The sequence below is a fragment of the Rhinolophus ferrumequinum genome, chromosome 3, assembly GCF_004115265.2.
Source record: "Rhinolophus ferrumequinum isolate MPI-CBG mRhiFer1 chromosome 3, mRhiFer1_v1.p, whole genome shotgun sequence".
NCBI classification, from domain to species: domain Eukaryota; kingdom Metazoa; phylum Chordata; class Mammalia; order Chiroptera; family Rhinolophidae; genus Rhinolophus; species Rhinolophus ferrumequinum.
The window spans coordinates 43,573,939-43,587,833 of NC_046286.1; the positions used below are offsets into that span (position 1 = coordinate 43,573,939).

The 13,895-nt window shown below is 43.9% G+C and overlaps 1 protein-coding gene across 1 annotated transcript in view; it reads left to right on the forward strand.

The window, feature by feature from the left end:
* Window positions 1-13,895, forward strand: part of NT5E (5'-nucleotidase ecto) — a 55,703-nt gene that overhangs the window by 18,287 nt on the left and 23,521 nt on the right. The window contains exons 2-3 of the mRNA XM_033101041.1: window positions 3,336-3,558; window positions 8,469-8,657. Of these exons, the coding sequence (XP_032956932.1) occupies window positions 3,336-3,558; window positions 8,469-8,657 (412 nt within the window). The remainder of the gene's footprint in view (window positions 1-3,335; window positions 3,559-8,468; window positions 8,658-13,895) is intronic.

A 13,895-nucleotide genomic window follows, 5' to 3' on the forward strand; every position in this document is an offset into this window, starting at 1 on the left:
TGTCTAGAAGAAAGAAGTTTGTTAGAGATTCTTTTGCTATTCGTTTCTTCATTCGACGCTGTGTCCCTGCTCTGCTTCAGGGACTGTGCTGGGCTCATTGGGCAGGTGCAGGGTCTGCTAGGGCTGCACGGAGGTGACCATCAGAGCAGAGGAAGGACACTCCTCTGTGTCATGTCCAGCACGAGACGAGGGTTTTGGGGAGCAAGAAGGGTGGCGCAAGTGGGGCCAAGGGACTCCAGCCTCAAGGATGGGGCCTCGAATCAGGCCCACGCGTAGTTTTTATTGGTAAACTTCTAAAGAGGTAAAAGCTTGTTAATCTCAAGATCTGTGTGTTAGTAGCCTGCTGGCTATCTTTCCAAAAGTTCCCATTGTATTCCAGCCTGAACTTTGCCTTCACACAAGCATATCTCCAAGGAAGCCATTGAAGGGGAGGGACAGTTTGCTGTCCCATCGGGTCTCAGTTTGCTGAGCCTTCCCCTCAAAAGAGCTTTTCTGGTATCTCTCCATCAGGCCTCAGTTTGCCGAGGCACTCCCTTGTGAAATCCTGGGAAGAGCGCAAGGGAACAAACGGTTTGGCAGCTGTAAGGCTCAAAGTGACAAAGGGTTCTTGGGAAATCTGTCTTCTAGAAGGATCATCAGACTTCAGCGGCTAAAGCAGAGTTGAGTAAGATAGTGAAGGCATGGCATGGAAAAGGAACGTTCTGTTCTACCTACTTATCGATTGATCAATCATCGTTGATCTGTCCTATGTAAAGGGACAGAGATAAGTGAGAGCACCGAAAACTGCAAGTAGTTGGGATTTGGTTTTGACTGCTCACTATTTACCAGGCCTAATGCCCTTTACATCCAGGCATCGAGCTTAAGAAGGTTGGAGTCAAGGAGAAGTGGTTCTAGTCCCAGCTCCACCACTTACTAATTGTGTGACCTTGAACAATTCATTTAATGTCTCCCAATCTCAGTTTTTCTCATCTGTAAAATGAGAGTAGTTAGAATACCAGCCTCACAGCATGCAACCAGGTTTTCTATATGAAATCACTTTCCATGATGCAGGCATTGCAGCAAGTGCTTAGCAAATGCTGGCTCATTTTTTAAATTACAACTTTTGTTCTGTTCACTCACTGCCCTTCCAGAGGGAGCTGTGGTTTCAAAATGTGCCCAGGTCACTGACATGAGCTGAGAAGCCAGCCCTGCCTGGTTGCCTCACACATTAGGGGGTGGGTGTCGGAAATGAGGCTGGAGGGGAGGGTGAGACCAGATCTAATTTTATCACAAAGGCAGTGAAGAGCCTCTGTAGGACCATAAGGTCAAAGTTGACTAATCAGATTTGCACTTCAGAAGTACTGTTCTGGCAGCTTTATACAGGATGGTTTAGAGATGAGAATGACGATAGCTGAAAGCCCAGTCAGGTTGCTGTTGCAATAGTCCAGAGAGGAAGACAAAGACTACACAGGTAGTAGCAGTGGGATGGACAGGCAAGGGGAGGGATGCTGTTGGAAGGGGAGGGACAGGAAGTGAGTGGGAAGGATTTGGCTGCTCCATGGTCTCTGGCTTCGTTGACTAGGTAGATGGCGGCAGCTTGGGCCAACGTGGAATAAATGAAAAACATAACTTCAGCTATTGCCAAATGCCAGCAATACAATGCTGTTGGTAAACTGCAAGGTGGCTGACACACTGGGTAGTTTTTCGTGAGGAGCTATAGAAACAATCATTTAAACCAACGTTCCTGTTAAGATAGCTATTGAAATCCCATAAGGGGGACTTATTTCACCATAGGAAGACACAATGGTATTCTTAGAATAGAAGAGAAAAAAGGCAATTATCCAAGACTGGGTCAGACTTTAAGAAGGAAGTAATAAGTAAGAGAAAGAGGTGAAAATAAGTAGATACTCAGATATGGGGGAAAAGACAGCTTCAGAAATTCTGAGTTTAATTGGGGAGGCAGGAACATGGGAATGTGAAGACATTGTGTGGCTTTCTCTGTGTAAACATATACACTTCAGGACATAGTCGACAATCCTTTGAGATTAATGTGCTCAAGGCGTGTCTGTGTGGCAGGCAAGGGGCTACCACTGGGAGCAAGGTGGAGGTGGCAGGACTCAGTCTGGCGAGGACCCCACAAACATGCCCTGAGACTGTGGAGTATGCTAGGAATGAAGAGTGGGGGCTATCAGAAAACAAGGGGGGGGTCACCAGCTAGCATTTCCAAGTCTGTTCCCAGATGACCCCATAGTAAAGCAAAATCAGGTGTGGTATTTAGAGTGTCTGAGACTCACTTGTTTAAATACTAAGTTAGCAAAACACCCTTAGTAGCCAGAGCAGATAGGTAGGTGATTAGAGGAGACAGGCTAATTCCAGGAAGCCAGTGGAGAAAGGGGGAGAAGGCTTTTCAGGAGAGGTGGCTGGCATGTCGTATATTGTCAGTATTACTCGGGAGTGGGGAGGGGAAGCTGCCAGATGTCAAAATGGTTGTTTTGCACCCAGTAGCCACTGCCAGAGCACTGCGGAATGGGAAAGAGCAGAAAAGGTGGGAGGCAAGGGTTGCATTAACCATACCAGCTCTTGACAAAGCCCTTTGCTCAGAGCACGTCTGGAACCTGCTGACGGTGGTATGATCATTTCACCATCCTGTTCTTCCTCAGATAGGAAACAGCTGGGAATGAAACACAGGGTGGCCCAGAGCTGACAGAGGAAGAAACCAGGGCCACCCTGTAAAATACAGAGACTGCTTGCATTTGGGGGTCTTCATTTCCCCAGAAGAATTAGAAACCACAGATTCCTTGGCAAGAAACAATTCCACAACATAAGGGAATCATGACCAAGGAGATGCAGACATGTGATGACTGAAGAGAGGCTACTTTTCCAGTCGCCTTTCACCAAAGTCCTGTTGATTTTCACAGTTCTTCTTGGCATATAGAGGTCAAACGATTGGGTTAGTGGATTTAAATGTGAGTTTATGAGAGAAAACAGAAGGTGAAAGGCTGAGCGGCACCTGGTGAATGCAGACTCTTGATCCTGCCCCAGATCTGGGGATGGCAGGACCGTGGGTGACAGAGGTGACTCTTATATCCATTGATGCCACCTTCAGTATCGTAGGTGGTGTGGGACCGAGGGAGCAATTCTCAAACGAGCCTGATGACTGGATGTCCCTGGGCCCAACCCCAGGATCACTGAGTCAAATCTCTGGGTGCGAGGATGACAGAAGCCATGTAGTCAGCCTCCTGGAGCCCGGCCAGATGTGGGAGCCACTGGGCTACTGTAATCTACTGTAAAGTATGCTTTTATTGGGAATTCAGGAGAACCTAATTTTTTTTTTCTCTTTTTTCTTTTTCTACTAGGCCCTGGGAAATCATGAATTTGATAATGGTCCAGAAGGTCTGATTAATCCACTCCTCAAAAAGGCCAAATTTCCAATTCTGAGTGCAAACATTAAAGCACAGGGGCCGCTAGCATCTCAAATATCAGGACTTTATTTGCCGTATAAAATTCTTACTGTCGGTAGTGAAGTTGTGGGAATTGTTGGATACACTTCAAGAGAAACCCCTGTTCTCTCAAATCCAGGTATTTTCTACTTTTATAGCACTCACTGCTTGAAAATAGATGCACCAAATCCAAGCTTGGCATTATTTTTATGGACTATAGGTACAAGAGGGAACAACATGTGGTATTGGTCAAATGGTGTACTTAGGATGACATCATTGATAAAACCAGTCTGGTGGCTTCCACATTGTTCTAAGTTACTTCTTAAAGACATCCACTCTTCTGCTCAGTGAAATTCTTTGTTGACATAAACAGTGTCTTTGTTTAATTCTGTGAATTCAAAATTGGAAGAGAAGCTCATTTATATCCAGAACCAAACAGTGCTGAGTCATTCACTGGAGGAGGACCACATAACTCATTGCCCCTCTCACTGTGCAGCCAGGGCACCTGGACCCCGGGTGTTGCCTCAATTTACCCAATCTCTCCTTTTTCTAGTTGATTATTACAGGTCTATCTCACGCTCCTTTCTTCCTTTGTGTAATTTATCTCTTGTAGTTTTAATGACTTGATTGTATCTGGCTTTCTGGGACATATATGTATATTTTTGAATGGTCTGATGAAATATATGTACATATATATATTTACATATATATATGCAGATATATATCAGCTATATCTATATATCTATCTACTTATACACATACATTCATATATAATCCTAAGATCATCCAAGAAATATTTTCGAGCCAGTTTTATAGGAACATTTTCACTGAAACACTTTGGCAATGAGAACAAAAAAGACGTTTTGTTCTACATTATCCAAATCCAAATTAATTTCCTTTTCCATATTTGAAGAAAAAGTACAGAAACTGGGAGCTAGCAGACACAAGTGTTTTCACTAAGAATTAACTGATCAAAGGCATCTAATTACTTAACAATTAGAAAAGTAATGTATTTATTGTTGTTGTTACAATACGTCCAGTCCATTGGCAACAACAACAAAGCTCCGTGTCACACGGGGCGGCCTGCTGGGTCTCTGGTCCCGCTCCCCACATAAGAACGCAGGATGTGGCTAGGCCAAAAAAGAACACCCACAAAGCCATAGGTAGGGGAGTCATACCACTATGGTCTCGCTGGAGGCTGGATTCACATGACGGGTGACCTGCTGTCTGCTTTTCTGCCAACCGACCGACTCCCCATTTGCTAGCTGCAATCCGCCTCTCTGCAGTCCGCAATCCACACTCCGCCGCTTGCAGGCTCAGCCACCATCTCCTTGCTAGCCCCCATTTTTCTGCTAGCGTAGCCACAGCAGTTATATTAGTGGCCAATGGCTAACTGGTTACAGCTGATGGCCAACTAGCCACAGCTGACAGCCACCTACTACCTGAGCCAGCACCCCTCCACGTGAGGCTGAGAGCCTGGAAACTGCTCTCTGGGGCTCTGTCCCCACACTCCGCTGTGCCTGACTCTGAGCAGCATGGCTGCTCCTAATGAGAGAGGGTCCTGCACCAGCTTGGGGCCGGGCAAGCTGGGGCTTGGCTGCTCTCCACTGAGAGGAAGTGGGGATTGTTGGGTACTCCAGTCAGGGGGTGGACAGGTGACCAAGCTTTTGCACAGTGTGTGACACACAGTCAATAGCTGTTGTTGAGGTCATTGTGGAGCTGGAGGGCGGCTGTGGACATACAAGCCCTGGCTTTTGAAATGATTTAGAAGTGCTCTTCTGACTAAGGAGGATGTGGTCCCACCAGAAGGCTGTGACTGACAGTCTCAGGCTGCTCCCCAACCCACCAGGCCTGGCTCAGTCTCTCTCTCTCTCTCTCCCCCTGCAGACCTCCCCTGGGGTTCAGGGGCTGCAGCTGCTTTGGGCCTCCTGACACTTTTTTGCCAAGAGGAGAGGGTGGAAATTACAGAGTGCACCGGACGCCTGACTCCTAACCAACCAGTGTGGGCAGGGCTCGGGCGACAAGGCCCAGCTGCTGCTGAGGCTGAGTCGCTGCAGCCTGTGCCGCCCGCCCCCCGCAGGTTGGACTCTCCAGCTCTGGGCCAAGCACCCTAGAAAGCACCTCCCCCACCCCCTTATCGCCTCTGTCCTGCACTGGCCTGAGCACCCTGAGCACAGAGCCTGAGACTCCTTTCAATGAACATCTAGAACCCAATACAGAGGGCAGCTTGGGATCTTTGGATAAAGATGTGGATTTGTTGAATAACTGAATAATTATGCGTCCCCATAATTTATATTTCATCTACAGGCTTTTTAGTTCATTTAAGATAGAATATAGTTAAATGGTGTAAAAGTCATAAACACAGTCAGGGAGGAGGGGAAGGACTGGGGGTGGAGTGAGTGAAAGGAGTGAGGGCCTAGTTGGGGGTCAGGTAAACTTGGTGAAGAACCTCTTGGCCTCCTCGAGGGCTGTGGGAAGCATCCTGAGACAAAGGGCAGTGAGAGGGGACAGTCATGTGCTCCATGAGGCTCTGGCTCAGGCTCCGTGAGGGCAGGGACCCGGTCCGTCTCATCCAGTGCTCTGCTCTGCCCAGTGCACGGCCTGTGAGAAGTTCTCAGCAGGTGTTGCTGGAATGAATACATGAGAACAGGGGAGCGTGGGGGCCACAATCACACAATAGCAGACAGTTCAGTTTCCTGGAACACCAGTGCTAAGGACCGAAAGCTAGAAAGATGGACGCAGACTGGGTGGCAGAGCCTTCTGAATGCACGGCTGAGTTCAGGCATGATTTAGAGAAACACATTATCCCTGCTTTAATAGTCACCAATAAAAGGTAAAAGGAGCACGAATTGTTAGTGGAGAGACACAAGGGCTCCAGAAATCACACCGCCTTTGCCGGGACTCTGACAGCAGCCCACCTGAGCCCTGTACCAGGTGGCAACAGCAAGGGGAGGTGCAGGGCTGATGCTCTTTCCAGCAGCTCCTGGAGAGGACAGCTGGAGTGTGGAGGCGCTCAGGCAGGAGCTGGGCAGGGGTGGAGCAATGTGTGTGGGGACACTTGCTTCTTCCAAGAGCACAGCCCCCGCAGCCCAGCATGAGTTCTTCCTTCAGATCCCTGGACCCTAATCCAGCCCCATGTCTCCGGGCTTGGTGGCCTGGTGCCCACAGTATAATGTGTATTTCTAGCACATTTATTATTGCTAGATAATGAAATTCCTATAATTTCCCTCATAACACCCTGAAATGTATCCCATGCCTATAATTTCCCTCATAACACCCTGAAATGTATCCCATGCCTTCTAGATATGTGATGACTGATCCTGTGAGATTTCTGATGTGTTAGAAGACATTCCTTTCTTCTCAGAGGCGTTCTGCTGAATGTCTTCATTCCTTCTTGCCAGACAAACTAAAACAGGATGGTAGCATTCTCTGAAGGTCTCAACATAGATTCATTCATTCATTCATTCATTCATTCATTCCCTGCGTGCCTGTCTATGTGCCAGGCACTGTTCTAGGTACCAGGGATACTGAGCAAAATGAAAATCCCTGCCCACTAAAGCTTACATGTTTAGTGGGAGAATAAATGAACAAAATGTTTGGTGAGTCAGAAGGTGTTAAGTGCTGTGGAGAATTAAGGGGAGAAGGCAGCGCATGTGGCATGGGGGAAGGGTGCACCTTGTTGTTTTAAATGGAGGCTCTGGGAGAGGCTCCTGTAGAAGGTGACATGGCATTGAGGGGTGACCAGGGAGTCCTGGGCTAACGAGGGTTATTATTCTTGACCTTCTCATGGCAGACAATGGTGGCACAGCTGTTTTACAATTCCTAATTTTAAAACATTGCCTGTGAGTGACTGACAACACTTCCCATCCAATCCAACATATCTGTGAGCTGCTAATTTTCAGGCTGTCAGCGGAGTCCTCTCTGGCTTGGCCATTAGCTGTGCTGTTTCTCTTCCACACGTTAGGTGCTCCAGGGCTCCCCACTGGAGCACACAGAGACGCAAACATCACAGCGTCCCAAGGGATGTGCTTCACAGTTTCGTTGTTCTTCGGAGAGATGAATACTTTTCGAACTGGAGATGTTGGGCTCCTAGGTTTTGAAAGTTCTTTACAAGATATTATTCATGTTTTGGCAATTGCATTTTAGTGATGATTCTTAGAAATTTCACAGAAAGGAGTCCAGGTCGTCTGAAGGACTCCCTTGTCACCGAGGACTGGACATGACTTCAGGCCAGCGTTTCTGTCAGTGTTTGCTGTCACCTCTGTGCCAATAAAAGCCATACGACCTCAAGGCTTGCTGAGGTTTGACTACAGAGACAGAGGGAGAGACTGATAGTCTTGCTACATGGGATGGCACATGCTCGCAACACAGAGCACCCAGCTGTGCAGTCACACCCACACTCACCATCCTGTACCAACAAGCAGTGGTCATTACCACTAAGTGGGGGGCAAGCAGCCAGTGAAAAATGTGCACACTCCCAGTGCAGTGATATTCAGATGGGACCCCTGTCTAATGCAGAGCTCAAAAATGTGCAAATGCTGACCTTACCAAGTGAACAAGACAAGAGTTCTCAACTGGCGTTAAGCTTGGCATTCAACAACTAGTTGCTGACAGAATTTTAAGTTTGAAGACTGATTATCGTGAACTTGCAAACAAAGCCTTAGAATCATTAACCTGTTCTGTACTTCATGCTTATGTGCTCAGGTATTTTTCTGCATTGGCATAATAGAAGTCTGAATAAAAATTAAAACAAAAAAACGTAGATAGGCTTCCAGGTCTGAAGCCTCCTCATAGAATGAACTTGAATTTAAGCAACATAATACCATCCACAACCTTAAACTAATGCAACATTAAGTGAATGTAACCGAGAATCTATATCTTCAGGGAGTTTTTTTGGCTTTATATTTAATTTATAAATATGTGTTGGCCTTAGTAATTTAAGTGCTTTAGTAGATTAAAATGTTTTTACTTGGCATGTTAGTATGTACAATAAGCAATATATTAAAAATAGTTAATAAATATCCACTTTATTTGTTTTCTTCCTTTTAGGAACAAATTTAAGATTTGAAAATGAAATCACTGCATTGCAATTTGAAGTAGATAAGCTAAAGAGTCTAAATGTGAACAAAATTATTGCACTGGGACACTCTGGTTTTGAAATGGATAAACTCATTGCTCAGAAAGTGAAGGGCGTGGACATCGTGGTGGGAGGACACACCAATACATTTCTTTACACAGGTAATTGTTTCAAAAACATTATACTACCCAGGGTATCTATGTAACTTATTTGTCTCTTTTGCCTTTGCCACTGTGATTATTATTTGTACTACTATTTAGCATATAACATATTACATATGTTATATAATATGTAATACATGTATAATACGCATTGAATGGTAACATTTAAATCTTACTCAAAGAGACATTACTAAGAATAATTTATTGTTTTCATGATTATGTCAATTCCATTTATGTATATTATAAATATATATAACATATGTATAACAATATATATAAAACAAAAAGATTACTGAGCTCCAACCAAAAGTCAGTTTACATCAAAAAGCAAGCAACATGTCGTATAAAAAGTTTCTAAGCATCAACAAAATACTGTAAATAAGGCCTTCAGAGCGCTAAGTGGCAGGTTCATAAATAGCAAAAGCTGGAACCCGGGGCTCCAGTCCTGACTCTACTGCGTGTCAGGACTGTGAGTGTCCTGGAGCCACACCACCCCGAGCACTCTAGAGAGCACACAGTCTCCCCCCTCCCTCCTTCCTCTCGCTTCTCCCCGCTCCCGGTCATCCTCCCCCTTCCTCTTCTCTCTTTTGTCTTCTCCCTTTCTCTCTGCTCCCTCCCCCTCTTTCCCTCTCCCCTCTCTCTCCCTCCCATCCTTTGTGGACAGAAGAGGAGGGCCTAGCTGGTAACTGATTTTATCAGCAGTGGGAAGGAAGGCTTTGTGGGGGAAGAACCCTCCCCTTGAGGAGGCTGCTCCTTTGCACATCTCTCTATGGAATCTAAGGTGAGACTATTTTTATAAAAGCAAAAATAGAAAATACCCCAAATAGTAGAAAATACCCAAAAATGTTAGAAAGGGCTATCACTGAGAAGAGTATGTGGGGGAACAAACTTTCTGCCCTCAAGTTTCTTTCAGCTGGTCAAATAATCACACAGGCATGAGAGAGATTAGCAAGAGAAAATAACCAAATTTATATATATGTATGTATGGGAACCCCTTACACGAGAGAGTCAGAGACCCCACATGCACAAGAGGTTCAGAGACAGAAAGGGAAGGAACATGTGTATGTAGGACATTCTGAGCTAGGGGTGACATAAGATGCCTGGGGACTTCAAAGGGTCATTGCAGAATGATAATAGCAGATGTTTAGTAAAGAGAAGTTTGCTCTACCATACAGGTGGGGCAAAAGAGATTATCGCTGATAATCTCTTATTATGCGCAAGGTCCCTAATTCAAGTGTTGTTTTTTTCTAGGTAGTTAAGGGAGGTTCCTCTTGAGCCTAAAGCTAAAATTACCTTTAGCTGAAACTAATCTACATACCACTGAGGCACCTCTTGGGGTGGCTTGTTCTGAACCCCCATAAGAGCGTACAGGTAATTTTTATTTCCCTAACACTTTTTAGCATTTCCAAATAATGAAAGCATGTTGCTTCTGCAATCAGACAAAGAGACTCACGTTACAAAAAGAAAAGAAACACAATACTGGGTCAGAAGTTCTTATTTCTGATTCACTTGAAAGACCTTGAGCAAGTCACTCACCCTCTGAATCTATTAACTTTGCTTCAAAATAAGGATGATCGTGCTCAAAGTGCCACATTGTTGTGAAAATTATGTAAGATGGTATATGGAGGAAGAAACTTTCCTCTATCCTCAAGTACCTTTGGGCTGGTCTAATAATTAAATCTACATGAAAGATTCACAAGAGAAAATAACCGAATTTAATTCCATATGTACATTTGGGGACCCCATATACAGGAGAGAGTCAGAGACAGAAAGTCAAAATGCGGCATCTATGACATTCTCAGCTAAGGATGAGGTAAGGTGCCCCAGGCTTCAGAGGAGAGGGAAGTCACTGAAGAGCAGGTGTTCAGTAATTAGAACTTTGCCCTGCCCTACAGATAGGAGATTTAAAAAAAGAAAAGAAAAAAAAAGTTATTTCAGGTGGTAACTCTTACTATGGGCAAGGCCCCCAATTTAAATTCATTAAGGGAGAGAGAAAAGTTTCTCCTGCTCCCTCAGGGTCTCAATTGCCTTCAGCTCAAAATGATCCACATGCCAAAGTGGGACATGTTGGGGAGGCCTTTTCTGAACCCCTTCAGTGGAAACACTTTACTAAATACTATAAACTATTTATAAACAACTATAAATAGCTGTATCCTGGCATGCAGTGGTGTGCAGGCTGCCCGCTGGTAAAAATATGCCAATCAAAATGGTGGCACTGGTGTACTATTTCACACGGTGGGGCGGGCTTTGGTGTAAGAAAATAATGCCAGAATTTACATGAGCTAATTCAACTCCTCCTTCACAAGTATTTTACCTGTTGGTAGACACAGGCTAAAGACTAATTTCAAACTGGATTACGCCCATTAGTGGCTGTGCAATCAATGTAGTGAGTTAAAAAAAACAGTAGGGTTTTGTTTTTGTTTTGTTGAACAGACTCGACTAAAACAGATTAGGCACTTAAACATTACTCAGATGAAGGATATGTATTGTTTCATGGAAAAGACATATATAAAATGATGAGAACAATTTCAGGCACGTAGCAGGCAATACGTTAGTGTGACGAGGGCACTGACAGGGAGGTGAACTTTCTTAGTGTGGGTAATGTTGCAATCAAACATCAGAGAGCCACTTAAGAAGCTTCGGAGAGTTAGATGGACTGATTGCACCAAGACCAGAAAAAATCCAGAGCAGCACAAAGGAGAGTGTTCTGGTGTCCGACTCTGGCTGTGCCACAACTAGTGGTTCCATCCAGTCTCTGCCTGATTTCCCTCATCTGTAGAATGAGGGTGGTAACACCAGTACCTGTTATAAAGGGTCATTATGACCATATATATATAATGAATGGATGGTGAGAACGGGGCCTAGTACTTCTTCCGTTCTTATTTCAGTGAAGTCCCAGCTCTAAGGATAAGACCTGTGAAAAACCCTTCCCTGGAGCCTTTTCTTAGCGTTTCTCTGAGGTCTAGTCAGAACCCTAGGATACAAGGCAGGAGCTGGATACTTGCTTCCCACCCCCTCATCCTTCAGAGTAGTGGTTTCAAACTGTTTTTACTATGATCCACAGTAAGAAAGGCATTGCACGTGTGTGTGCATTCTCACACACTCACACACACACACACACACACACACACACACATACACACTTCAAGAAAACTTTCACAAAGCACCTGCAATGCACCCTGATAGTTTCTGTCCTACTGTTCTGTCCTACTATTTGTTTAAGTGCCGGTCACCCCCCATTAAATTAGTTTCCTTGTCTTGTAGCTAGCCCATATTTTGAAAAACTTGGCTTTAAATGAGGCATGACCAAAAGAGTGCATGAACACTCATAGGACTCAAACCCCTCCGTGCAGATGCTGCAGTCATTCCCACGTTCCTCGGGACTTCTGTTTACACCACTTTCATCTTGAAGGCCCCCTTACAGCACCAACTGGCCGTCCAGAGCCCTGGTGTGTGGCCACCAAGCAGTGTGCCCTGACGGGTCTGAGCAGGTTCGGCGACAGTGCCTGGCTCCCCATTAACTCTGCAGCCTGTCCTTTTGCTCCTGTCACTGTATTCCAGCCAACGAAGTCCTGCAAAATATGTGCCTTTTGCTAAGTAGATGAATGTAGTTAATGATAAATGACTGGATGAAAGAAAGATGTGTGGATAAAAATTATAATTTGCTTATCCATAAATCTTGAAGTAGGTAATTAACAGTCTCTCAAAAAAAAAATACTGTCTTTAGCGTCTTAGTCATTTATTTCATATTTCATGATTGCTTACCAAGATTAGACTTGTTCTCAGGAGAATGTTTCATTTTGACACACATCGTTTTGAGGAACGAGTTTAAGGAAGAAGGTAATTCCAGGACGTGATGGGGCATAAGGCACATTTGCTTGTTTAGATAAATTTCCCTAGCCTTAAAAAAAATAATAATAAATAAACAAAAAAACCTCCACTGAATTATTTGAATTGAATTAGCATAAAGTTAAAGTTAAATATTATTAGTTAATAAAAATGTAGTTAAAAATAATATATCCCTTGCAATTTTAAGTCTTGCTGAGAATCATTTTAGCACATACAAGGACCCACCACACATATATACATATCTGAAAGAAAATTTCACAAAACATCTAGATTGCACCTGATATTCTGTTTTGTTATTTAATGATGGTTACTACCTATTACATTAGTTCCATTGTATTGTAGTTGGCCCATGTTATTACAACCTCAGCTTTAGGCTGTGGAGGAGTTTGAAGAGGGTAAAGCGGGTCAAATATACTGTGTTTCCCTGAAAATAAGACCTAGCCGGACAGTCAGCTCTAATGTGTCTTTTGGAGCAAAAATTAATATAAGACCAGGTCTTATTTTACTATAAGACCAGGTATAATATAATATAGCATAACATAATATAACATAACATAATACTCAGTATAATATAATATAATATAATATAATACCAGGTCTTATATTAATTTTTGCTCCAAAAGATGCATTTGAGCTGATTGTCTGGCTAGGTCTTATTTTCAGAAAAACAGGGTATGACGACAGAAGGAGACTAGACTTTGGGTGGTGAGCACACAATGTAATATACAGATGATGTATTATAGAATTGTACACCTGAAACTTATATAATGTTATTAACCAAGGTCATCCCAATAAGTTTAATTTTTAAAGTAAGTAAATAAAATAATTAAATTTTTTTTTTAAAACTCAGCTTTAAATGAGACATGACCAAAACAGTACATGAACGGTCTTCTCCAAACGTTGAATGTCACTCCAGGTTCTTTTGATCACAAACACTGTGAACATGCAGATAATCCTAGTATCACCTGTCACGTCCAAATGAAAAGGAGAGGGCTTCCCCGGACAGACTTATAAAATGTTAAAGCTACCAGGACGAGGGCTAGTATGCAAATATCTTCTCTAAAGGAATTAAATGCATGTTGCTGCCTTTGGAGAAAAAAGTAGTAAAGTGAGTGCAGTTTGAAAGCTGCAGCAGGTAGTTTAGGGGACTCTGTGTGCAGCCCTTGAAGACAGACTCCTGTGATGCTGTCTTTTGTTTGCCTCCCATTATTTTAACTGATTTTTGGATTGTGCAAGCCAATCTGGCTAGCGGTGGCCTTAGGTGAGTGTAGACATCAGTTTCTACATCTGCAAAAAAGCAGGGTTAGAAATGGTAAGTCTATGATGCCTTCCATTCTAACTTCCTGTTCCCTAGGAAGTTATCCGTGCAGAGCTGAATTGCCTACTTTC